Below are 24,076 nucleotides of genomic sequence, written 5' to 3'. Positions count from 1 at the left end.
GTTGGAGGAGAGGGATCGCTTGGATGACCCGATCCCTATCCCTGAGGGGAGCCGCCCGGCAGACGCAGCGTGGGCCCTGGGGCCTGACCGGGCTGGGAGGGGTCAGACTGCTGCCGAGGACATCCCGAGACCCTTCCTACCTATGTCTGGGGGAGGGGTTGGGGGAAGCCCAGCGAATACCGAGGGCACCCTGACCCCAGCACCCAGCAGGGGATCCTCCCGGCGGAGCTCCCCATCCCTGGAGCGGAGGCGGCTGGAATGGGAGAGGGAGATGAAAATGAGGGAGCTGGAGGATCATGAAAAACAACGTCAACATGAGCAGGAAGAGAAGGAGAAACAACGTCAACATGAGCAGGAGGAGAAGGAGAAACAACGTCAACATGAGCGTCAGGAGAAGGAGAGGGAGCGTCAGGAGAAGGAGAGGGAGCGCCAGGAGAAGGAGAAACAAAGACAGCACGAACTGGAGCTGGCCAGGCTGAAGAGCAGTGGGGCCCCGGCTGTGGTGAGTGAGGGGGGACCCAAGACTGCAAGGAACTTTGATAAGTGCTTCCTGGCCCAGCGTAAGGAGGGGGAGGACATAGATAGCTTCCTGACGGCCTTTGAGAATGCCTGTGAGCTGCACAGGGTTGACCCTGCAGACAGGCTCCAGTTTCTCACCCCCTTACTGGACCCCAAAGCCGTGGAGGTGTACAGCCGGATGACAGGGCCGGAGGCAGGGGACTATGAACTGTTCAAACAGGCCCTGCTCCGTGAGTTTGGGCTGACCCCCGAGATGTACCGGAGAAGGTTCCGGAGTCAGCGTAAAACGCCTGAGGTCACCTACCTACAACTGGCCAACCGGATGCAGGGGTATGCCCGCAAGTGGACAGCGGGGGCCCGAGCTAAAGAGGACCTGCTTGACCTAATTGTACTGGAGCAGCTGTATGAACAGTGCCCTTCCGACCTGAGGCTGTGGTTGGTGGACAAAAAGCTCGAGAACCCCCAGCACGCAGGGCAGCTGGCCGACGAGTTTGTGAACAGTCGGTCAGGGGGTAGCCGGGAGGAGTCCCAAAAGAACAGGCCCCCCCCGATGCAGAGAGAGAGTCACCAAGGGGCCTCCCAGCGGGGAAATAGGGAGAACCCCCTCCCAAGGGGAACGCCTGGCGTCGGGCCCCTCCGACCCGCTCGAGGGGACCAACGTGACCTGAGCTGCTATCACTGTGGCCAGAGAGGCCACGTACGGTCCCAGTGCCCTGGGCTCAGGGACAAACTGAGCAGACCCAACCTACCCAGGGTTAACTGGGTAGGGACCCAGCTGGACGAGGGGCAGACGACTCAGGCAAGGGGGGCTGCCAGTTTACCACCTGCCCCGGAGGGAAGAGTACCCCAGGCCAGCTCCACCAGAGGGCTGGAGGCTCTGGACTCAGGGCGCTCAGTTTACAGGGTGGGCGCGGGGCTGTCCCTCCGGAGAGAGTGCCTTGTTCCCCTGGAGGTGGATGGGAGGAAGGTCAATGGATACTGGGATACGGGTGCGGAGGTGACGCTGGCCCGGCCCGAGGTGGTGGCCCCAGATCGGGTGGTGCCCAACACCTACCTGACCCTGACAGGGGTGGGTGGGACCCCATTTAAGGTGCCCGTGGCAAGGGTACACCTGAAATGGGGGGCCAAGGAGGGCCACAAGGATGTGGGGGTACACCACCATTTGCCCACTGAAGTTTTGATGGGGGGAGACCTAGAGGACTGGCCAAGCAAGCCCCAGACCGCCCTGGTTGTGACCCGTAGCCAGAGCCGGCGAGGGCCACTGCTCCCTGACCTCGGGGAGGGTACCGCACCGGAGGCGCAGGACCCTACCCTGGTGGGAAGGGAGGGCCGAGGGGCACGGCTCAGAGAGGCTGAGGCCTCAGACCTGGCCACTGAGGGGGAACCGGTCCCCATCCCTTCCCCAGCCGCTGAGTTCCAGGCCGAGTTGAGGAAAGATCCCTCCTTGCGGAAGCTCAGGGACCTGGCCGACCTCAGGGTGGTACGGACCATGAGGAGAGGCTGCCAGGAGAGGTTCCTGTGGGAGAAGGGGTTCCTATACCGAGAATGGGCTCCCACAAGGGAAGTAGAGTCCTGTGGGATCAGGAGGCAGCTGGTGGTCCCCCAGAAGTATCGCCGCAAGCTCCTGTACCTGGCCCATGACATCCCCCTCGCAGGGCACCAGGGAATCCGGCGCACCCGGCAGAGGTTGCTACAGAACTTTTACTGGCCCGGGGTCTTTACCACGGTCCGGCAGTATTGCCGATCCTGTGACCCCTGTCAGAGGGTGGGGAAGGCCCGGGGCAAGGGGAAAGCGGCTTTGAGACCTTTGCCCATCATAGAGGAGCCTTTCCAGAAGGTGGCCATGGACATCGTGGGGCCTCTCAGCAGGACGACCCGGTCGGGGAAGAAATACATTCTGGTGGTGGTAGATTTTGCCACCCGCTACCCCGAGGCAGTGCCCTTAGCTTCCATTGAAGCCGACACCGTGGCCGATGCGCTCCTGACCATTTTCAGCCGAGTGGGGTTCCCCAAGGAAGTCTTGACAGACCAAGGCTCCAACTTCATGTCGGCCCTGCTCCGGTGCTTGTGGGAGAAATGTGGGGTCCGGCACGACTGGGCCTCAGCTTATCACCCCCAGTCCAACGGGCTGGTGGAGAGGTTTAACGGGACGCTAAAGATGATGCTGAAAACCTTTATGAACCAGCACCCACAGGATTGGGACAAGTACTTACCTCACCTGCTGTTCGCGTACAGGGAGGTGCCACAGGAGTCTACCGGATTTTCGCCTTTCGAACTGTTATATGGAAGGAGGGTGAGGGGCCCCCTGGACCTGATGAGAGACGAGTGGGAGGGGAAGGCCACTCCCGATGGAGAGTCAGTGGTGGAGTATGTCCTGATCTTCCGAGAGAGACTTGCTGAACTCATGGGCCTGGCCAGGGAGAATCTGGCCAGAGCCCAGAAGAAGCAGAAGGTCTGGTATGACCGCACGGCAAGGGCCCGTGCCTACGCCACCGGGGATCCGGTGATGGTTCTCATCCCAGTGAGAAAGAACAAACTACAGGCCGCCTGGGAGGGCCCTTTCAAGGTCGTCAAGCAGCTCAATGAGGTAAACTATGTGGTGGAGCTGTCGAACCGGGCGCACCACCGCCGGGTGTACCATGTGAATATGATGAAGCCATATTATGCCAGGGGGAATGTGGTGTTGGCCGTGTGTGGACAGTGGGAAGAGCAGGGAGATGACCCTTTAGTGGATCTATTCCCTGGGACTAGAGCTGGTTCCCCCCTGGAAACAATTCCCCTCTCGGATCAGCTAACCCCTGCCCAGCAAGATGAGGTCAGGGAGGTGCTGCATCCGTACCGACAGCTGTTTTCCAACCAGCCTGGACGCACTAATCTGACTGTCCACCGGGTGCAGACAGGGTCGCACCCGCCGATAAGATGCTCCCCCTTCCGAGTCACAGGGAAAACTGCTCAGGACCTGGAAAGAGAGGTCCGGGACATGCTGGCTTTGGGGGTGATCCAGCCATCTGCCAGCCCTTGGGCCTCGCCGGTGGTGCTGGTCCCCAAAAAGGACGGGTCGGTCCGGTTCTGCGTGGACTATCGGAAGCTCAATGCCATCACTGTATCTGATGCCTACCCCATGCCCAGGCCGGACGAGCTCCTAGACAAACTGGGAGGAGCTCGGTACCTTACCACCATGGACCTTACAAAGGGCTACTGGCAAGTGCCGCTGGATGCAGATGCCCGGCTGAAATCGGCCTTTATCACCCCTCTGGGGCTCTATGAGTTCCTGACCCTGCCTTTCGGCCTCAAGGGAGCGCCGGCCACCTTCCAGCGCCTAGTGGACCAGCTCCTGAGGGGGATGGAGAGTTTTGCCGTGGCGTATATTGATGACATCTGTGTCTTTAGCCAGACCTGGGAGGACCACGTGTCCCAGGTTAGACAAGTGCTGGACCGACTCCAGGGGGCTGGGCTGACTGTAAAAGCGGAGAAGTGCAAGGTGGGGATGGCGGAAGTGTCTTACCTGGGCCATCGGGTGGGGAGCGGCCGCCTAAAGCCGGAACCAGCCAAGGTGGAGGTGATCAGAGACTGGCCCGCTCCCCACACCAAAAAGCAGGTCCAAGCCTTTATTGGGATGGCAGGATAATACCGAAGATTTGTGCCTCACTTTAGCGCCATAGCCACCCCCATCACTGAGCTATGCAAGAAGGGGAAGCCAGACAAGGTGGTCTGGACCGAGCAGTGCCAGGAGGCTTTCCGGGCGCTGAAGGAGGCTCTGGTCAGTGGCCCAGTTCTGGCAAACCCAGACTTTGACAAGCCCTTTGTGGTGTTCGCCGACGCCTCCGACACGGGACTGGGGGCGGTGTTAATGCAGGAGGATGAAAAGGGGGAGAGACACCCCATCGTGTACCTGAGCAAGAAGTTGCTACCCCGGGAGCAACACTACGCGGCCATCGAGAAGGAGTGCCTGGCCATGGTGTGGGCCCTCAAGAAACTAGAGCCCTATCTCTTCGGGCGGCACTTCACCGTGTACACCGACCACTCGCCCCTGACCTGGCTGCACCAGATGAAAGGAGCCAACGCCAAGCTCCTGAGATGGAGCCTGCTCCTGCAGGATTACGACATGGACGTGGTCCACGTGAAGGGAAGTGCCAACCTGATAGCGGATGCGCTGTCCCGGAGAGGGGGCCCCGAACTTCCCCAGGTCACTGGTCACAGTGACCCCGCTCAGTTCAGTCTCGAAGGGGGGAGAGATGTGACGATGTGACTCAGCAGGGAGGGGGGAGTGTTGACCTGGGAATGTGCCCTGGGGATGGGAGACCTGAGAGCCTGTCACCTGAGCCAGGAGGGGGAGGGGGAGGTGACACCTCTGCCCAGGAATGTGAACAGAGGCTGCAGCAGGGAACCTGCGGGGTAAGTTTAGTTGGCAGTTTGGAGGCTGGGGGGAGGAACACAGGGAACCCCAGGGCTGGGGTCTAAGCTCCCTGCTCCCCCAGAAGGACGTGATTGAGGGGTCCTGGTTGTACCCACAAGCTCTGTTGTGGACTGTGTTCCTGTTGTCCAATAAACCTTCTGTTTTACTGGCTGGCTGAGAGTCTCAGTGGATCCCAGGAAGAGGGGTGCAGGGCCTGGACTCCCCCACACTCCGTGACACCATGTCAGTGATATGGGTGTAATAGATCCCCTCCCAGCAGGGGGAGCAGTGACCCTCCCCCACACACACACTCAGCCCCACACATGTGCGCAGCCCCTTCTCCCCATCCTCTGCCCCCAAGCCGACCTCTGTGAAAGGGACCCTCCCCCCCTGCCCCGCCCTAGGGGGACTGAACCGCAGTGGGGTGGGGTGAGGGCTATGGAATCAGCCCAGCCTTATCTCCCCGCAACCGTCTCCCCGCAGCCGTGCGTGGTTTTGGTGTGTGTTGGGGGTGGCGGGGGAGAATCCAGCAGGGAGCCCTGGGCTGGCCCCACAGTGGCCTCTATCTATTCTATTTGCTACCCAAGATCCATAAACCTGGAAATCTTGGACGCCCCATCATCTCAGGCATTGGCACCCTGACAGCAGGATTGTCTGGCTATGTAGTCTCCCTCCTCAGGCTACGAGCACTCCCAGCTATCTTCGAGACACCACTGACTTCCTGAGGAAACTACAATCCATTGGTGATCTTCCAGAAAACACCATCCTAGCCACTATGGACACAGAAGCCCTCTTCACCAACTTTCCACACAAAGATGGACTGCAAGCCGTCAGGAACAGTATCCCCGATAATGTCACGGCTAACCTGGTGGCTGAACTTTGTGACTTTGTACTCACCCAAAACTATTTCACATTTGGGGACAACGTATACCTTCAAGTCACTGCTATGGGTACCCGCAGGGCCCCACAGTATGCCAACATTTGTATGGCTGACTTAGAACAACAGTTCCTCAGCGCTTGTCCCCTAACGCCCCTACTCTACTTGCACTACATTGATGACATCTTCATCATCTGGACCCATGGAAAAGAAGCCCTTGAGGAATTCCACCATGATTTCAACAATTTCCATCTCACCATCAACCTCAGCCTGGACCAGTCCACACAAGAAATCCACTTCCTGGACACTATGGTGCTAATAAGAGATGGCCACATAAACACCATCCTATACTGGAAACCTACTGACAGCTATGCTTATCTACATGCCTCCAGACCACATCACACGATCCATTGTCTACAGCCAAGCTCTAAGATAGCATTTGCTCCAATCCCTCAGACAGAGACAAACACCTACAAGATCTCTATCAAGCGTTCTTAAAACTACAATACCCACTTGCTGAAGTGAAGAAACAGAATGACAGAGCCAGAAGATTACCCAGAAGTCACCTACTCCAGGAGAGGCTCAACAAAGAAAGTAACAGAACGCCACTAGCCGTCACCTACCGCCCCCCACTAAAACCTCTCCAACACATCATCAAGGATCTACAACCTATCCTGAAGGACGATCCATCACTCTCACAGATCTTGGGAGACAGCCCTGTCCTTGCTTACAGACAGCCCCCCAACCTGAAGCAAATACTCACCAGCAACCACATACCACACAACAAAAACACTAACCCAGGAACCTATCCTGGCAACAAAGCCCGTTGCCAACTTTGTCCACATATCTATTCAAGGGACACCATCATAGGACCTAATCACATCAGCCACATCATAAGAGGGGTCGTTCACCTGCACATCTATCAATGTGATATATGCCATCATGTGCCAGCAATGCCCCTCTGCCATGTACATTGGCCAAACCGGACAATCTCTATGCAAAAGAATAAATGGACACAAATCAGACATCAAGAATTATAACATTAAAAACCAGTCAGAGAACACTTCAACCTCCCTGGTCACTCAATTTCAGACCTAAAAGTCGCAATTCTCCAACAAAAAAACTTCAAAAACAGACTCCAATGAGAGACTGCAGAACTGGAATTAATTTGCAAACTATTTACCATTAACTTAGGCTTGAATAAAGACTGGGAGTGGATGCGTCATTACACAAAGTAAAAACTATTTCCCCATGAAGAAAAGGAGTACTTGTGGCACCTTAGAGACTAACCAATTTATTTGAGCATGAGCTTTCGTGAGCTACAGCTCACTTCATCAGATGCATACCGTGGAAACTGCAGTAGACTTTATATACACACAGAGAATATGAAACAATACCTCCTCCCACCCCACTGTCCTGCTGGTAATAGCTTATCTAAAGTGATCATCAGGTTGGGCCATTTCCAGCACAAATCCAGGTTTTCTCACCCTCCACCCCCCCCACACAAATTCACTCTCCTGCTGGTGATAGCCCATCCAAAGTGACAACTCTTTACACAATGTGCATGATAATCAAGTTGGGCCATTTCCTGCACAAATCCAGGTTCTCTCACCCCCTCACCCCCCTCCCAAAAACCACACACACAAACTCACTCTCCTGCTGGTAATAGCTCATCCAAACTGACCACTCTCCAAGTTTAAATCCAAGCTGCAGTTTCCACGGTATGCATCCGATGAAGTGAGCTGTAGCTCACGAAAGCTCATGCTCAAATAAATTGGTTAGTCTCTAAGGTGCCACAAAGTACTCCTTTTCTTTTTGCGAATACAGACTAACACGGCTGTTACTCTGAAACCTATTTCCCCATGCTAATTCTTTCCCGCAACTGTTACTCACACCTTCTTGTCAACTGTTTGAAATGGGCCATCTGATTATCACTACAAAAGTTTTTTTCCTCCTGCTGATAATAGCTCATCTTAATTGATTGGTCTCGTTACAGTGTGTATGGTAACACCCATTGTTTCATGTTCTCTCTGTATATATATCTTCCTACTGTATTTTCTATGGCATGCATCTGATGAAGTGGGTTTTAGCCCATGAAAGCTTATGCCCAAATAAATTTGTTAGTCTCTAAGGTGTCACAAGTCCTCTTTGTTTTTTTTGCTGATACAGACTAACATGGCTGCCACTCTGAAACCAGTGGCCTCTAGTGGTCACTAGGCACAGACTACGCCCCCTACTGCCATCTTCCCAGGGCAGAGAATCCAGCCAGGCAGCAGGAATGCAGGCACCGCTGGGGGGGAGAGACACCCGGCCCCTGGCAGCCCTGCTCACCCCCTCCCCGGCCTGGCCCCTGCTCTGCTCCCAGAGCCAGACATGGGCACGCTGGTGGCTGTGGCTCTGAGGCAACCAGAAAGACCCCAGTGGACGGACAGGCTGGGCTGGGGGGAGGTGAGGGCCTGGAGGCTGAGCCCTCCCCTGCTAGGGCTGAGACCCAGAGGGACCCCGTCCGTGGGGAGCAGCGGGGCTCGTGCACCATCCCAGACCAGTTCCCAGCTCGCTGCCCCCTTGGACAAGACCTCTGCCTGTGTAACCCCAGGCCCTCCCCAGCCCCCCCAGTTGCCCCCTCCATGCCCCAAGCAGCAGGACCCACCTTGGCACCTGTTGGAGGGGACGTAGCCGGCCCAGAACTCACACCGGTAGCTCCCTATAGTGTTGATACACGTGGCGTTGGGGCCGCAGATATCTGGGATCGTGCAGCACTCGTCGATGTCTGAGAGGGGAAAGCGGGGGGGTGGTGTCACACACAGCACGGCTGGGGGCGCATTGGGGCGAATGACCGTGGAGTCACCCCCCCACTGATTGCAGGGGGCGTGGTCTGTCGGTCAGTCTGTCCGCTCCATCTAACCCCCCCCTTCTATTCTCCTTTCTTCCCTGCTATTTGCAGGGCCCCAATCCCTGCAGCTCAACCCCTCCCTCACCTTCAGACCGGGGGGCCCAACCTTTGCCAGACCAGGACCCTGCGATCTCCTCCCTGCACCAGCCCTGAGAGAGCGGGGTTAAGGCGGGGGGCCGATCAGCCAGTTAAGCTGCAAAGGGGAAGCGACTTCGGCTGCGTGCAGGGCGCTAGCTAGAAGGAAGCTCGCCTGGGAGGGGGGGCTTCTATATAGCCCGAGGGCTGGGCCCAGTGGTGGGGGCCTGAGGCAAGGGGGGCTAGGAAGCCCCGAGGAGGGCTAGGAGCCCCGGTGAAAGGGTTTCGCTGGCAGGCATAGGAGAGAGGGTCTGACTTTGAAAGGCTCCCCCAGCACGGGGATCACAGCGTGACCTGGCTGGACGGCCGAGACACGGGGCAGCCGCGACTCCAAGAGAAGAAAGGGGGAGCTGAACTGCAGCTAGTCACCATAAGGGGGCGCCACGCTCAGCGTTACAGACTCCACCCCAATGGCTCCCCTCCCGGTTTGGGATACACCCAGCACCGCCCCTCCCATGGAGCACTAGGAGAAGGGTGGGTGGGCTGCACTCAGGGGCATGCAGGGGTATTGGGTGGTGTCCCTTTTATCTAGTTTCTTTGCTCTCTGGTAGTGCTCACGGGGGTCTATGGCAGAAGCCCACAGACCCCCGACATTTGGCCAGGCCCTGCACGGCTGGTAAAGGGGTTGTTTAGAAGCCAGTTGGATCCAGGGGATCCCCCTATTCCTAACACTGTGCAGTGAGCAGCAACCTGACTATGTCCATTCCCGGACCCTGCTGTGACCCCCAGGCCCAGGGCCCCATGGGGCAAATCCACCGAGCCCTCGGACGGATGACGCCAGCTCGACACTCGCTGCCGATCCGGCCTGTGGAAACTGAAGCCGGAGGAGACCTGCCCAGCCTGACTCCCAGCATAGCCGCAGCCGGAGTCGCCACCCAGCGGTTCACCGATCCGGCCCCAAAGGGAGAGGACTTTACAGCCCTCGCTGGCTCCTGGGGCCTTTCACCACTGTGGAGAGTCTGATCCGACAGACGGACCCCGCCCTGCCCGGGCGCAGAGAGCCCTGCTGTGATCTTGCCAAACGCTGGAGGGCCGTGCACCCGCCAGGCTGCCAACGTGGGTAGCACCAGCTGCCGGGCAAAGGGGGATACACGGGGGACGTCAGGGTTCCGTGGTGCAGCGGGGTCACTCGCCCCGTGTAGGGAGTGGGGTTTTCTACTTGGGGACCCGGCTTGTACGTGCAGAGACTCACTCATTCCGGCCAGCCAGCCCCTGAGGAGCCTGCAGTCCTGTCTGGGGCAATGAGAGGTGGAGAAGCAGAACTGGGACGAAAACCCCTTGAAGTCAGTGGTGCTGCACCAATTGACACCACTGGGCTCTGGCCCCCGCTTTGTGGCCATTTCACAGACAGAAGCACTGAGTTCTGGCAATGCATGGGGGACGGGCGCATCGTCAGTCATTCTCATGACCGATTCTCCCGGAAATCCCAGCCAGGAACGAGTGCTGGAATTCGACACTGCTGGAGGGGAGAGATGCCTGGCTCCTGGCAGCCCTGCTCACCCCCTCCCCGGCCTGCCCCTGCTCCACTCCCAGAGCCAGACATGGCCATGCTGGTGGCTGTGGCTCTGAGACAACCGGAAAGACCCCAGTGGACGGACAGGCTGGGCTGGGGGAGGTGAGGGCCTGGAGGCTGAGGTCCCCTGGACCAGGGCTGAGACCCAGCGGGACCCTGTCGGTGGGGAGCAGGGGGGCTGGTGCACCATCCCAGACCAGTTCCCAGCTCGCTGCCCCCTTGGACAAGACCTCTGCCTGTGTAACCCCAGGCCCTGCCCAGCCCCCCGAGGTGCCCCCTCCATGTCCCCAGCGGCAGGACCCACCTTGGCACAGGGTCGTGTTCCTGTTGGAGGGGACGTAGCCGGCCCGGTACTCACACCGGTAGCTCCCGTTAGTGTTGATATACGTGGCGTTGGGGCTGCAGATATCTGGGATCGTGCGGCACTCGTCGATGTCTGAGAGGGGAAAGCGGGGGGGGTGGTGTCACACACAGCACGGCTGGGGGTGCACTGGGGACGAATGACCGTGGAGGCACCCCCCCACCGATTGCAGGGGGCGTGGTCTGTCGGTCAGTCTGTCTGCTCCATCTAACCCCCCCCCCTTCTATTCTCCTTTCTTCCCTGCTATTTGCAGGGCCCCAATCCCTGCAGCTCAACCCCTCCCACACCTCCAGACCGGGGGGCCCAACCTTTGCCAGACCAGGACCCTGCGATCTCCTCCCTGCACCAGCCCTGAGAGAGCGGGGTTAAGGCGGGGGGCCGATCAGCCAGTTAAGCTGCAAAGGGGAAGCGACTTCGGCTGCGTGCAGGGCGCTAGCTAGAAGGAAGCTCGCCTGGGAGGGGGGGCTTCTATAGAGACCGAGGGCTGGGCCCAGTGGTGGGGGCCTGAGGCAAGGGGGGCTAGGAGCCCCAGTGAAAGGGTTTCGCTGGCAGGCATAGGAGAGAGGGGTCTGACTTTGAAAGGCTCCCCCAGCACGGGGATCACAGCGTGACCTGGCCGGACGGCCGAGACACGGGGCAGCCGCGACTCCAAGAGAAGAAAGGGGGAGCTGAACTGCAGCTAGTTGCCAGAAGCGGGAGCCACGCTCAGCGTTACAGACTCAACCCCAATGGCTCCCCTCCCGGTTTGGGATACACCCAGCACCGCCCCTCCCATGGAGCACTGGGAGAAGGGTGGGTGGGCTGCGCTCAGGGGCATGCAGGGGAATTGGGTGGTGTCCCTTTTATCTAGTTTCTTTGCTCTCTTGTGGTGCTCACGGGGGTCTATGGCAGAAGCCCGCAGACCCCCAACATTTGGCCAGGCCCTGCACGGCTGGTAAAGTGGTTGTTTAGAAGCCAGCTGGATCCAGGGGATCCCCCTATTCCTAACATTGTGCAGTGAGCAGGGGCCTGACAATGTCCATTCCCGGACCCTGCTGTGACCCCCAGGCCCAGGGCCCCATGGGTCAAATCCACCGAGCCCTTGGACGGATGACGCCAGCTCGACACTCGCTGCCGATCCGGCCTGTGGAAACTGAAGCCGGAGGAGACCTGCCCAGCCTGACCCCCAGCACAGCCGCAGCCAGAGTCGCCACCCAGCGGTTCACCGATCCGGCCCCAAAGGGAGAGGACTTTACTGCCCTCGCTGGCTCCTGGGGCCTTTCACCACTGTGGAGAGTCTGATCCGACAGACGGACCCCGCCCTGCCCGGGCGCAGAGAGCCCTGCTGTGATCTAGTCAAACGCTGGAGGGCCGTGCGCCCGCCAGGCTGCCAACAGGGTAGCGCCAGCTGCCGGGCAAACGGACGTCAGGGCTCTGTGGTGCAGCGGGGTCACTTGCCCCGTGTAGGGAGCAGGGGGTTTCTACCTGGGGACCCGGCTTGTACGTGCAGAGACTCACTCATTCCGGCCAGCCAGCCCCTGAGGAGCCTGCAGTCCTGTCTGGGGCAATGAGAGGTGGAGAAGCAGAACTGGGACGAAAACCCCTTGAAGTCAGTGGTGCTGCACCAATTGACACCACTGGGCTCTGGCCCCCGCTTTGTGGCCATTTCACAGACAGAAGCACTGAGTTCTGGCAATGCATGGGGGACGGGCGCATCGTCAGTCATTCTCATGACCGATTCTCCCGGAAATCCTAGCCAGGAACGAGTGCTGGAATTCGACACTGCTGGAGGGGAGAGATGCCTGGCTCCTGGCAGCCCTGCTCACCTCCTCCCCGGTCTGCCCCTGCTCCACTCCCAGAGCCAGACATGGCCATGCTGGTGGCTGTGGCTCTGAGACAACCGGAAAGACCCCAGTGGACGGACAGGGTGGGCTGGGGGGAGGTGAGGGCCTGGAGGCTGAGGTCCCCTGGACCAGGGCTGAGACCCAGAGGGACCCTGTCGGTGGGGAGCAGGGGGGCTGGTGCCCCATCCCAGACCAGTTCCCAGCTCGCTGCCCCCTTGGACAAGACCTCTGCCTGTGTAACCCCAGGCCCTCCCCAGCCCCCCAAGATGCCCCCTCCATGTCCCCAGCGGCAGGACCCACCTTTGCACAGGGTCGTGTTCCTGTTGGAGGGGACGTAGCCGGCCCGGCACTCACACCGGTAGCTCCCTATAGTGTTGATACACGTGGCGTTGGGGCCGCAGATATCTGGGATCGTGCGGCACTCGTCGATGTCTGAGAGGGGAAAGCGGGGGGGTGGTGTCACACACAGCACGGCTGGGGGCGCATTGGGGCGAATGACCGTGGAGTCACCCCCCCACTGATTGCAGGGGGCGTGGTCTGTCGGTCAGTCTGTCCGCTCCATCTAACCCCCCCCTTCTATTCTCCTTTCTTCCCTGCTATTTGCAGGGCCCCAATCCCTGCAGCTCAACCCCTCCCTCACCTTCAGACCGGGGGGCCCAACCTTTGCCAGACCAGGACCCTGCGATCTCCTCCCTGCACCAGCCCTGAGAGAGTGGGGTTAAGGCGGGGGGCCAATCAGCCAGTTAAGCTGCAAAGGGGAAGCGACTTCGGCTGCGTGCAGGGTGCTAGCTAGAAGGAAGCTCGCCTGGGAGGGGGGGCTTCTATATAGCCCGAGGGCTGGGCCCAGTGGTGGGGGCCTGAGGCAAGGGGGGCTAGGAAGCCCCGAGGAGGGCTAGGAGCCCCGGTGAAAGGGTTTCGCTGGCAGGCATAGGAGAGAGGGGTCTGACTTTGAAAGGCTCCCCCAGCACGGGGATCACAGCGTGACCTGGCCGGACGGCCGAGACACGGGGCAGCCGCGACTCCAAGAGAAGAAAGGGGGAGCTGAACTGAAGCTAGTCACCATAAGGGGGCGCCACGCTCAGCATTATAGACTCCACCCCAATGGCTCCCCTCCCAGTTTGGGATACACCCAGCACCGCCCCTCCCATGGAGCACTAGGAGAAGGGTGGGTGGGCTGCACTCAGGGGCATGCAGGGGTATTGGGTGGTGTCCCTTTTATCTAGTTTCTTTGCTCTCTGGTGGTGCTCACAGGGGTCTATGGCAGAAGCCCACAGACCCCCGACATTTGGCCAGGCCCTGCACGGCTGGTAAAGGGTTGTTTAGAAGCCAGTTGGATCCAGGGGATCCCCCTATTCCTAACATTGTGCAGTGAGCAGCAACCTGACAACATCCATTTCCAGACCCTGCTGTGACCCCCAGGCCTAGGGTCCCATGGGGCAAATCCACCGAGCCCTCGGACGGATGACGCCAGCTCGACACTTGCTGCCCATCCGGCCTGTGGAAACTGAAGCCGGAGGAGACCTGCCCAGCCTGACCCCCAGCATAGCCGCAGCCGGAGTCGCCACCCAGCGGTTCACCGATCCGGCCACAAAGGGAGAGGACTTTACAGCCCTCGCTGGTCCTGGGGCCTTTCACCACTGTGGAGAGTCTGATCCGGCAGACGGACCCCGCCCTGCCCGGGCGCAGAGAGCCCTGCTGTGATCTAGCCAAACGCTGGAGGGCCGTGCACCCGCCAGGCTGCCAACAGGGTAGCGCCAGCTGCCGGGCAAAGGGGGATACACAGGGGACGTCAGGGCTCCGTGGTGCAGCGGGGTCACTCGCCCCGTGTAGGGAGTGGGGTTTTCTACTTGAGGACCCGGCTTGTACGTGCAGAGACTCACTCATTCCGGCCAGCCAGCCCCTGAGGAGCCTGCAGTCCTGTCTGGGGCAATGAGAGGTGGAGAAGCAGAACTGGGACGAAAACCCCTTGAAGTCAGTGGTGCTGCACAATTGACACCACTGGGCTCTGGCCCCCGCTTTGTGGCCATTTCACAGACAGAAGCACTGAGTTTGTGGCGACACATGTGGGACGGGCGCATCGTCAGTCATTCCAGCGGGCTGGGGGAAGCGGTCGAGCCACTGCGGAAATGGCCATGACCGATTTGCCCGGAAATCCCAGTCAGGAACAAGTGCTGGAATTAGACATTCTCCTGCCTATTAACCCAACATTTCAGCCATCCAATGAGGAAGCAGAGAAAGACCATGGGGCTCAGACAACCAACTGTACAACATCAGTGACAAGTTTTCGGAGGAAACCGTTTGCTAATAAAATCACAGACATTTATCCACCCAAACAGTTGAAGGGTCGGCTGATGAACGAGCAGGCTTGGATCAGCAGGCAGAGCTGTTCTGCTGACTCCCCTTGCGTTCAGATCAGCAGTGGCCTATCAGTCACCATGCTTAGAAACAGATGGGTGGCGGCCATTCCTGAGGAAGTAGGGGCAGGGCCACAGAAGAAAGCTAAGCTCTCCCTGATATTTATCCATAACGCTTTTGCTTCTCAGAGAAATCCTTGTGGCTAAAATCCCTTTCACCTGGACACCAACAAACAAGTCAATCAGCGGCGAGAGTCAAGATCGCTCATGGATCCTTCCGTTGGGCCATGCTCCAGCAGCTCCTTCTCAGACTCCCCTTCTCTCTCTTTCCCGTGACAGCGTTTTGCTATTTCCCACCACACCTTTTCCCTTTGGTCGTTATTTGCATAAAGGCAGCACCCAGAGCGCTGCACACTCACTGCCATAAAGAGCTTCTAGTCTAAATAGACAAGAAGTGGGAGAGAAAACTGAGGCACAGAATTGCCCAAAGACACCTAGCAGTAACAGAGCTGGGACTAGAACCCAAGTCTCCCGAGTCCCAGTCTCTTTCAGCTTGTTTCCTCCATAGAAGGCCAAGAATGTGTCTCCCCTGCCTCACCATGCAGATTTTACCCTCTGCTCCCCCTCACTGAGAGGAGCTTTGTGTCGGGAGTGCATCAGGGCTGGAAAAAATCCCTTGTTCCTTTGGCAGGAAACTCAACTTTTGCTCCATTGTTAAACTTCTTGGAAGGCAATGGGCCTACGCCATGCCTGTCAGGGGGCTTGTATGTGCCAGCCTCTAGCGAAGGCCGCTGAGCAATGGAACAAGGAGAGAGCAAGTTTGTCCGGAGTTACTCCCTTAGCTCCAGCAGCTGCGCTGTGTGCTTTCAGCAGACAAGTCCTGGGTTTGATTCCTGCTAATGACCCAAGCTGGTTCCTTGGTGATGCCAGCTCCTTCCCCAGCCTTAGCAGCTGCTGAGGGTTAGGTTAATGGGGTTCCAGAAATTAATGGGCTTTCTGAGCCCAAGCTCTATTAAAGGTTGTCCAACATAGAGTCCTCGGCTCCGTCTCAGCCCAGTTTGCTTTGCAAAGACCTGACCTTCCCCTCCTCAAAGCTCTGCTATGAAAGAGCATCTTGGGCTCTGATTGCAGCTGCAGGATTGGGGGGATGTTGCAGCTTCTAATGACGTCCCCAATGCCCTACGCTCGAGCCTCGGTGGAATTAAGCAACATGGCGACCTTCAGTCCCTGGGCTCAGTTTCCAATTCGTAAGACAGGCTGGGAGTCAGAACAGACACTTTGCCCGGGTGTGGCGCAGAGAAAGAGTGAGACCTCAGGGCAATCTGGTTAGTTTCACCCTCCCTGCATGCGGGTTAGTTTCAGAGGTCCTGGGTAAGCTCAGTGGCCGTGCATTAACAGCATCGCCAACGCCAAGCAATCAAGAAAAGCCCCAAACCCTGAGCCAGGCTGCAGAAAAGTCACGAGATTTTTTTTTTTTAAAAAATCTCCCGATTTTTAAACCAATCCATTTGATTTTAGCCAAAAGTGGAATCACGTGACTCCAGGTGGGGCTTTAAGGCAACATCACACTTTAGCAACACTGCAGAGAAGCCAGAAACATCATGCCTTTGCCACGACTGTTCCCAGCTCCTGTTGTACCTGTGCAGATCTTAGAGGTATCCCTTTGACTCTTCCCAAATCCCCAACTGCATTTACACCTGTAACTCCCTGGCATGTTGATGCAGTTCCCATGGGGCTGACAGACTGTGGCGTTTCGCTGGCACTCGTCAATGTCTGCAAGGAGAGAGAAAGCGCTAGGTCAGGCTGATCTAGGAGCTGTACCTTGAGCACTGGGGTGACGCTGCTGGGGGATAATCCAGCCGTCCGAAATGCACCGTGCTCTGGGGAGACGGGGCTGGTTAGAGCTGTGACGAAGTGGGACTGTTCTTAATGTTTCCTCTGAATAGTGTGGGGGTGCCTCAGTTTCCCCTAGGCAGTTCTTAAGTATCTAGGTGGTGGGGTAAGGGTGTATGATCATTGCAGAGCCCTAGAGGGCATGTGTGTGCAGGAGTCTGGACACAGAGAATGGCCGACACCCTGTTTCCTGGCAACTGATGGCCTGGGCCCTTCCCCCCTGCAAGGTGAGAGCTGAAGGGTTGGAGAACAAAGGAATCAGGTGACCTCCTGGCCCGGGAAAGGAACAAAGCCCAGAGGAGGAGGGGCTGGAGGGGTTTTTCAGTTTGGGGCTGGCTGGGACATGGAGTGAAGTGCAGACGTGGTTGTCTGTCTCACTGCCCCCCAGAATGGACCCAGCTGAGGGGTCCCGTTCTCTGCACCTGCAAGCTCTGTTTTAGACCATGTTCCTGTCGTCTAATAAACCTTCTGTTTTACTGGCTGGCTGAGAGTCACGTCTGACTGCGAAGTTGGGGGGCAGGACCCTCTGGCTTCCCCAGGAGCACCGCCTGAGCGGACTCGCTGTGGGAAGCGCACGGAGAGGCAGAGGATGCTGAATGCTCCGAGATCAGATCCAGGAAGGTGGAAGCTGTGTGAGCTGTGTGTCCTGAAGACAGGCTGCTCACAGAAAGGCGACTACCCCAGAGTCCTGACTGACTTCATGGGGAGCAGTTCCAGAGCATCGCCCAGGAACTCCGTGACAACTGGTGGCAGCGGTGGGATGTACTGCACCCCGTGGATGGCGCTTCCTGCAGTAAGTGACTGGGGAGCAGTAACACGAAGGGGGATTGCCGAGGACCAGGCCTGCTGAAGGCTCAGAAAGGAGCGGTTTCGGGGGGCGGTTAACCCCTGGGAGTGTGTGACCAGCGAGAAGGACTGTGCAGTAATGGGGTCCCCCTGGGGATTGCAGCAAGCAGTCCAAGGGGCGGAGGAGTCTGCAGCTCGACCCTGGCAAAGAGGTGGTGACCTCGAGAAGGGCTGGCACACTAGGGGTTCTCCCTGGAAACCGTGGGGAGCTGAGAACACACAGGCCTGTGAGTCCACAACAACTTGGGAGGAGCGGAGTGATGGCCTGTCACCGTCTCCTTAAGAAGGACATTGTAACCCTGTGCAGAAAGAGAGGGTTGAGCATTGGAAAGTTCACCAAAGCAGAGTTAATCGTGCAGCTGGAGGAGGATGACCGCTCTAAGGAACAGATTCCTGACCCCAACTGGGGCTATAGCAGGATCTGGGAGCAGCTGAAGCGGGAGCCAGGCATCGCCAAGACTCCTGTCCCCGACCAGACGAGGGTCTTCATGATCGGGTTCCCCATCGGGGGATCAAGACGGACGGGATTGCAGCTGAGTCTGAGAGAGCAAGAGGACCGTGGGAGACAGCGAGAGCCCGAGAAAGAGCTGCAGAAGCAGCAGCAGCATGAACTGGCGGTGGTGGGGCGGAGAGGCCTAGGGGACCTCCCCGGGGTGAGTGGGGATAGATCCCGGGGGGCCAGTTCCGCAGGGAACCTCGAGACTAAATTGCTGCCCCTGGTTAAGGAGGGGGGGGGTGTGGATGCCCACCTCACTGCCTTTGAGCAGGCTGGCGATTTGAACCAAGGGGACCCTGCGGAAAAGCCCCGGTGTCTAGCTCCCTTGCTGGGTCCCAAGGCCATAGACTCCGTCAGCCAGGTGGTTGGGGATGTGGACAGGCTCCCACTCCTGACCCCAACCTATATGTCTGTGTGGAGTTTCCTGGGGCCAGGCCCCCCGGACCTCCAGTGGGAGTAGAAGGTGATGGTCAATGGGGAGACATTCTTGGGGTGGCCAAAGGGCATGGGCTGCATAAACCTTCCCACATGCGGCCTGCGAGTGCTATCGACCACCCCTGACCTAAGGGAGGGCGTGAAACTGGAAGGGCCTGGTGTAACTCCTACCAAGGAATGGGAGAGATGCTGGGGCATCCATGGGAACGTTGGTGGCTTCGAACTTCCCCAGGTCACCGGCTAAAGTGACCCCGCTCAGTTCGATCTCGAAGGGGGGAGAGATGTGACGAAGTGGGACTGTTCTTAATGTTTCCTCTGAATAGTGTGGGGGTGCCTCAGTTTCCCCTAGGCAGTTCTTAAGTATCTAGGTGGTGGGGTAAGGGTGTATGATCATTGCAGAGCCCTAGAGGGCATGTGTGTGCAGGAGTCTGGACACAGAGAATGGCCGACACCCTGTTTCCTGGCAACTGATGGCCTGGGCCCTTCCCCCCTGCAAGGTGAGAGCTGAAGGGTTGGAGAACAAAGGAATCAGGTGACCTCCTGGCCCGGGAAAGGAACAAAGCCCAGAGGAGGAGGGGCTGGAGGGGTTTTTCAGTTTGGGGCTGGCTGGGACATGGAGTGAAGTGCAGACGTGGTTGTCTGTCTCACTGCCCCCCAGAATGGACCCAGCTGAGGGGTCCCGTTCTCTGCACCTGCAAGCTCTGTTTTAGACCATGTTCCTGTCGTCTAATAAACCTTCTGTTTTACTGGCTGGCTGAGAGTCACGTCTGACTGCGAAGTTGGGGTGCAGGACCCTCTGGCTTCCCCAGGAGCACCGCCTGAGCGGACTCGCTGTGGGAAGCGCACGGAGAGGCAGAGGATGCTGAATGCTCCGAGATCAGATCCAGGAAGGTGGAAGCTGTGTGAGCTGTGTGTCCTGAAGACAGGCTGCTCACAGAAAGGCGACTACCCCAGAGTCCTGACTGACTTCATGGGGAGCAGTTCCAGAGCATCGCCCAGGAACTCCGTGACAAGAGCCAGGAGTTCAGTTACTGGGTCAGCGAACGGGAGCAAGTTGGCTACTGTCCGGAATGAGCCGCTCCAGCTGAGAAGGGAAAAGCAGCCCTGCCAGGACAAGTGCCTGCTGCTTGCTAAAGCTACCAAGCGGATCTGGCGATGCCCAGTGCCGCAATATCAGTGCAGATGGCAATGCCTGAATGAGCCGTCCGCCCCTGGAAGGGACAAATGGGGAGCTGCTTTGGGGAAGGGGATAGAGAACAACATGAGGGCTAGTCTAATGCCTTGATATCAGTCAATGGGGTGACCCCCTCTGCAACCCATGAGCTGCCCTGGGCACCCCTTTGCACAAAGGACAGTGCAGAACCAGAGGGGGTTCAGGGACAGGCAATGAGAACGATCGGGGCCTGGAAATGCCCTCTACAGAGAGAGATTGAAAAGACGGACTGTCAGTTTAGAGTGAACGTAAGAGGGGATGTGCTAAGAGTCTATACGTGACTGACGGGGATAGAGAAGGGAGATGGGGAGCTTCTGTTCTCCCCATCTCATAACACGAGAGCAGGGGCCAGTCAGGGAAGTTAGAAGAGGGGAAATTCGAAACTGAGCCAAGGAAAGGCTGTTCCACGCAATGTGCGATTAACCTGTGGAACTCCTCACCACAGGAGTCACTGCGGCCAAGACTTGAGAACGATTCAAGGAGCGACTGGACATTCATACGGATGATGAGAACAGCCGGAGTGATCAGAGTTAAAGGGCACAAATGTTTGGGAAGAGAGAGAACCTCCTGCTGTGGGCTTCAGCCCACCTGAGTATTAGAGACCAGGAAGTGAGGGCAGACTATCCCCCGGCTGCCACTGCAGGGCTCTTCCACCGTCCTCGGCAGCATCTGGCTTTGGCCCCTGGGAGCCGGGATACCAGGCTAGACGGGCCTCAGCTCTGATCCCGTCTGTACTGTGCAAGTACCAGCATTACTTATGTCTCAGCCTGGCCGGCGCCTCCATTTCGCCTCTTCAGAGGCTGAGCTGCTCCCGGGGCAGACTGAACCCTGGAAGAACCGACCGGCTGCGTCCTGCCCAGTTCTGCCTCCTCTGCCCCTCGACCCTGCGACCGCTCGCGGGTTCTCCTGAACGCACCAAGGTGGCGCCGCGTTTCCAGAGCCCTGCTTTACTCCGGGAACAACGTAGGATCGGGTTCCGCCCCCGAAGGCTTCCAAGAGTCCACGCGGGATGGGAACGGAGCTTCCGGCATCCTTATCCCGCCCGTCCTGGTTCGATCGGGATGTTTATAGCGGGTAGTGCCGCAGCCAGGGCACCGTACACACATCCAGCCACAGCCGCTGCTCCAACGCGCTTTCCCCCTGCTCCAACGCTCTGTCTGCTGAAGACGGGGCCATGCGCTGGGTTCTTGGTGGGGTGGCCAGAGCTCTCCCCTCCCTCAGGCACACGGGTGTCCCGAGGCTTCCAAACTCGCTCCGAGTTGCAGGGAGCTGAGATCGGGTGTCTCCAGGGGCTTCAGTACACGGGGAAATTGACGGTAACAGCTCCTGTGGAATAGCTCCCCATCCGGACACTCTGGTCTGGAATAATCAGTGCACTTCCAAAGAGAACAGCGATCGCGATCGATTCCTTCTGGGGGCAAGCCCTAGGGATTCTCCCCACGGCTCCCGATACCAGCTATCCCCGGACAATCCCCGGGACGCTGGCTGAGATAACTGCGGCACTGACTTCTTCTTGTGCCTCGACCCGCCCCAGGACACTGGCTGGGGTTATCCCCTGCAGGCTGGGGCTGGGCGCAGGAACGGCTGGGCGAGGTCTCTGCCAGGGGAAGCGTTTGAACGAATGGGCTCCTGAGTTCTCCCAGTTCTACGGGCCCGGGGCTCTGCACCCCCCAAACGGGGGTGTAAAGGGCAGTTCCCATGGGAATGGCCGGCTGGGACTTGGTACAAGCTCTAACTACCGGCTGAATGTCGCAAACAAGGGCTTGGAACCCCCCGGCCCCTTCTCCCGTCAGGACGCCCTGGCTGCCTAAGGGGGCATAATGCCCCCTAGGAAATACCCTCCCATCCAGGGGGCTCCCTGTCAGTGTGGAGCTGGAAAAGGCTCTGCTCCCAGCCGTGAGCGAGGGGGCAGATTGGGGGTGTGGCCGGGGTGCCCTGCGCTGGGGCTATTCCCTGCTCCCCAGGGCCCATAGGGGCAGAGCGCACTGGGCTGTGTGTGCACCATACAGGAGGCCCCTTCCCAGGCTCAGGGGGCTCCAGGAGCCTGGATTCTCTGTGCTGGGGACAGCGAGGGTCCCCACCGGTCTCCCCGGCGCCTCCCTGCAAACCTAGGGGATTATTCCCAATCCAAACACCGAGGCAGGGGAGATCCTGGCCCCCAGGAGTTGAGGGTCACGGCTGATCACAGCCCTGGTGAGTGGATCGGGTGCTTTTGCAGCAGCCAGCAGCAGCCTCTGGTGCAGCACCAGGCCTGGAATGAGTGCAGGGGTGTGTGTGGGGGGGGTGCAGGGGGACTGAGCAGGGTGCGGTGGGGGCCAGGGGAGAGCTCACCTTGGCAGGTGTTCTCCCTCGCGTGTGTGAAGTTGGCTTTCCCAGAGCTGGGCTCGTAGCCATCGGTGCAGCTGCAGGAGTAACTCCCAGGCACGTTGGTGCAGTTTGCGTGGGGTCCGCAGTCTACCGGGCTCGGGCCCCGACACTCGTCAATATCTGCAGCACAAGAGGGGACGCTCTGAACAGTCCTGGCAGGGAGACGTTCCCCGTATCACCCCCCCAACCCTCCGTACTGAGCTGGGTGACGGGACCCAGGCGACCGGGCCCCTGGGAGCTTAACAATCACAGGCCTGATTCCCAGCTACGCTCCGGCCGCACTGGGCTGCTCCGGCAGCGGAACGGCCCCTCGAGAATCTGGTGTATTGAAAACTGTGTTAGCATCACAAGCTCTCACTTTACATCTGCAAGGGGCTTTCCCGGAGCTTCTTGCATGCTTGGGGGCTCGGGTGACAAGCAGGTGATCTGGGGTTTCCAGCAGTGTGTCTGCCAAAGAGCCAGCCTAGAGCATAGTGGGGTTAGTTGTGCCTGTTTGCCTTCAGGAGCAGCCTGCTTTGTCTCTCTCTGTTTGGGGTCCGCGTGTGCTAGGGTTCTGGATTCTAAGAATAACCCTGTGTTAAGCTGCAGGCTGCCAGGGAGAGGATGTGATGCTTTGTTTCAAACTGTGTGTGTATGCCGTGAACATAACAGAGGGAAGGGGACCTTCAGACCCCAGAACAGCCACTGTTGTCTCTATGGGCCAAGCCCCAGTGGGGCCAAGATTTGGGGAGATTTAGGAGTCCATGTTTGAAGCTGAGTTGCTCAAGGGGTGGGAACACTGGGACTTGGCAGAAATCCCCCTCAGGTTCCAACCACAGAGGGACAGACAGGCATTGCCAGCCTCGGTCAACCCCAAGGCCCATCTACCCCGGTATCCCGTCTGCGACAGGTGCTATAAAGGAAGGTATAAGAGTCCTGCAGCAGCAGCTGGGGGATAATCTGCCCCCGTGAAGGTCTCCTCCTGGTCTCTAATAGTCGGAGGTTGTCTTAAGCCCTGAAGTGGGAGCTTTTCCCTCCCTCCCAGAATTATTGTCCATTAACTAGCACAGCTCCAGGCATTGTCATTCCCCATAGAAATAGCCAGTCCCTCTTTAAAACTGTAGCTCACGAAAGCTGATGCCTCAAATAAATTGGTTAATCTCTAAGGTGCCACAAGTCCTCCTTTTCTTTTTGCAAAGACAGACTAACACGGCTGTTACTCTGAAATCTTTAAAACCCGACATTCACAGCCTCCATGCCCCGGTAGCAGTGAGTTCCAGAGGCTAATGCTGCCCCGGGTGGAGGAGGAGTATTTCCTTGTATCTGCTTTGAATTTCCCCCTTTTTCAATTCACTTTAATCCACAGGCCGCCCCCTTGCTCACTGGTCTTTCTAAAGCTCGTGATTTTCTGAGCTAATCTGATTTTCTTTTAATGCCTGGGATTGTCGTCACGAGCTCAGCCGTGCACTTAAGACCCACTGGAGCCGAATTAAGTGCGTAGCTGTGCAGGGATGGAGCTAAGCATGTGCTTTGCTGACTCGGGGGCTCAGGGAGCACAGACAGGGACCAGCACAAAGCGATTTAGCAGCTGGAAGTTCCAGCGTCCCCCGGTGGGACACCAGCATGTGGGTATCCCCTGCCCCGGGACTTGCATTGGTGCATGCACCAGCTTCACCAGTGCAAAGGGGTCTCCGAATCCACTGGACTGTGAGCCCAGAAAGACCTCTCGGTCTGTGCCCTGGGCAAACTCCCAGCCCTAGGGGAGCGATGCGGAGCTGGCCAGCCCGTGTGTCCCTGAGTGCGGAGCTGGCCAGCCCGTGTGTCCCCGAGCCATGCCGCTGGAAGTCAGGGCGTCTCAGGAAAGCCTGGGGCTGGGCTGGCAATGCCAATCACAGCACATGCCCCCTCACAGCGCTGCCCTGGGGGAGCGACATGGAGCTGGAGTAGAGAGAGCCTGGAGCAGGGGCCTGGTACAA

General features: G+C 58.4%; 1 protein-coding gene across 5 annotated transcripts in view; it reads right to left on the bottom strand.

The window, feature by feature from the left end:
• The window catches only part of ADGRE5 (adhesion G protein-coupled receptor E5), a 55,442-nt gene that overhangs the window by 9,380 nt on the left and 21,986 nt on the right, over positions 1-24,076 (bottom strand). For 2 of the 5 annotated variants that reach the window (XM_048832341.2, XM_048832333.2), the window contains exons 5-9: positions 22,086-22,241; positions 16,510-16,644; positions 12,818-12,949; positions 10,638-10,769; positions 8,443-8,562 (exon numbers count right to left, since the gene is read on the bottom strand). In XM_048832341.2, coding sequence (XP_048688298.2) covers positions 8,443-8,562; positions 10,638-10,769; positions 12,818-12,949; positions 16,510-16,644; positions 22,086-22,241 — 675 coding nt within the window. The remainder of the gene's footprint in view (positions 1-8,442; positions 8,563-10,637; positions 10,770-12,817; positions 12,950-16,509; positions 16,645-22,085; positions 22,242-24,076) is intronic. The other 3 variants (XM_048832345.2, XM_048832338.2, XM_048832348.2) reach the window with 3 other exon arrangements.

Source organism: Caretta caretta, chromosome 20, assembly GCF_965140235.1.
Source record: "Caretta caretta isolate rCarCar2 chromosome 20, rCarCar1.hap1, whole genome shotgun sequence".
In the NCBI taxonomy this organism is placed as follows: domain Eukaryota; kingdom Metazoa; phylum Chordata; order Testudines; family Cheloniidae; genus Caretta; species Caretta caretta.
Note: the sequence above shows the minus strand (reverse complement) of the source record. Positions and strands in the feature narration are given on the sequence as shown.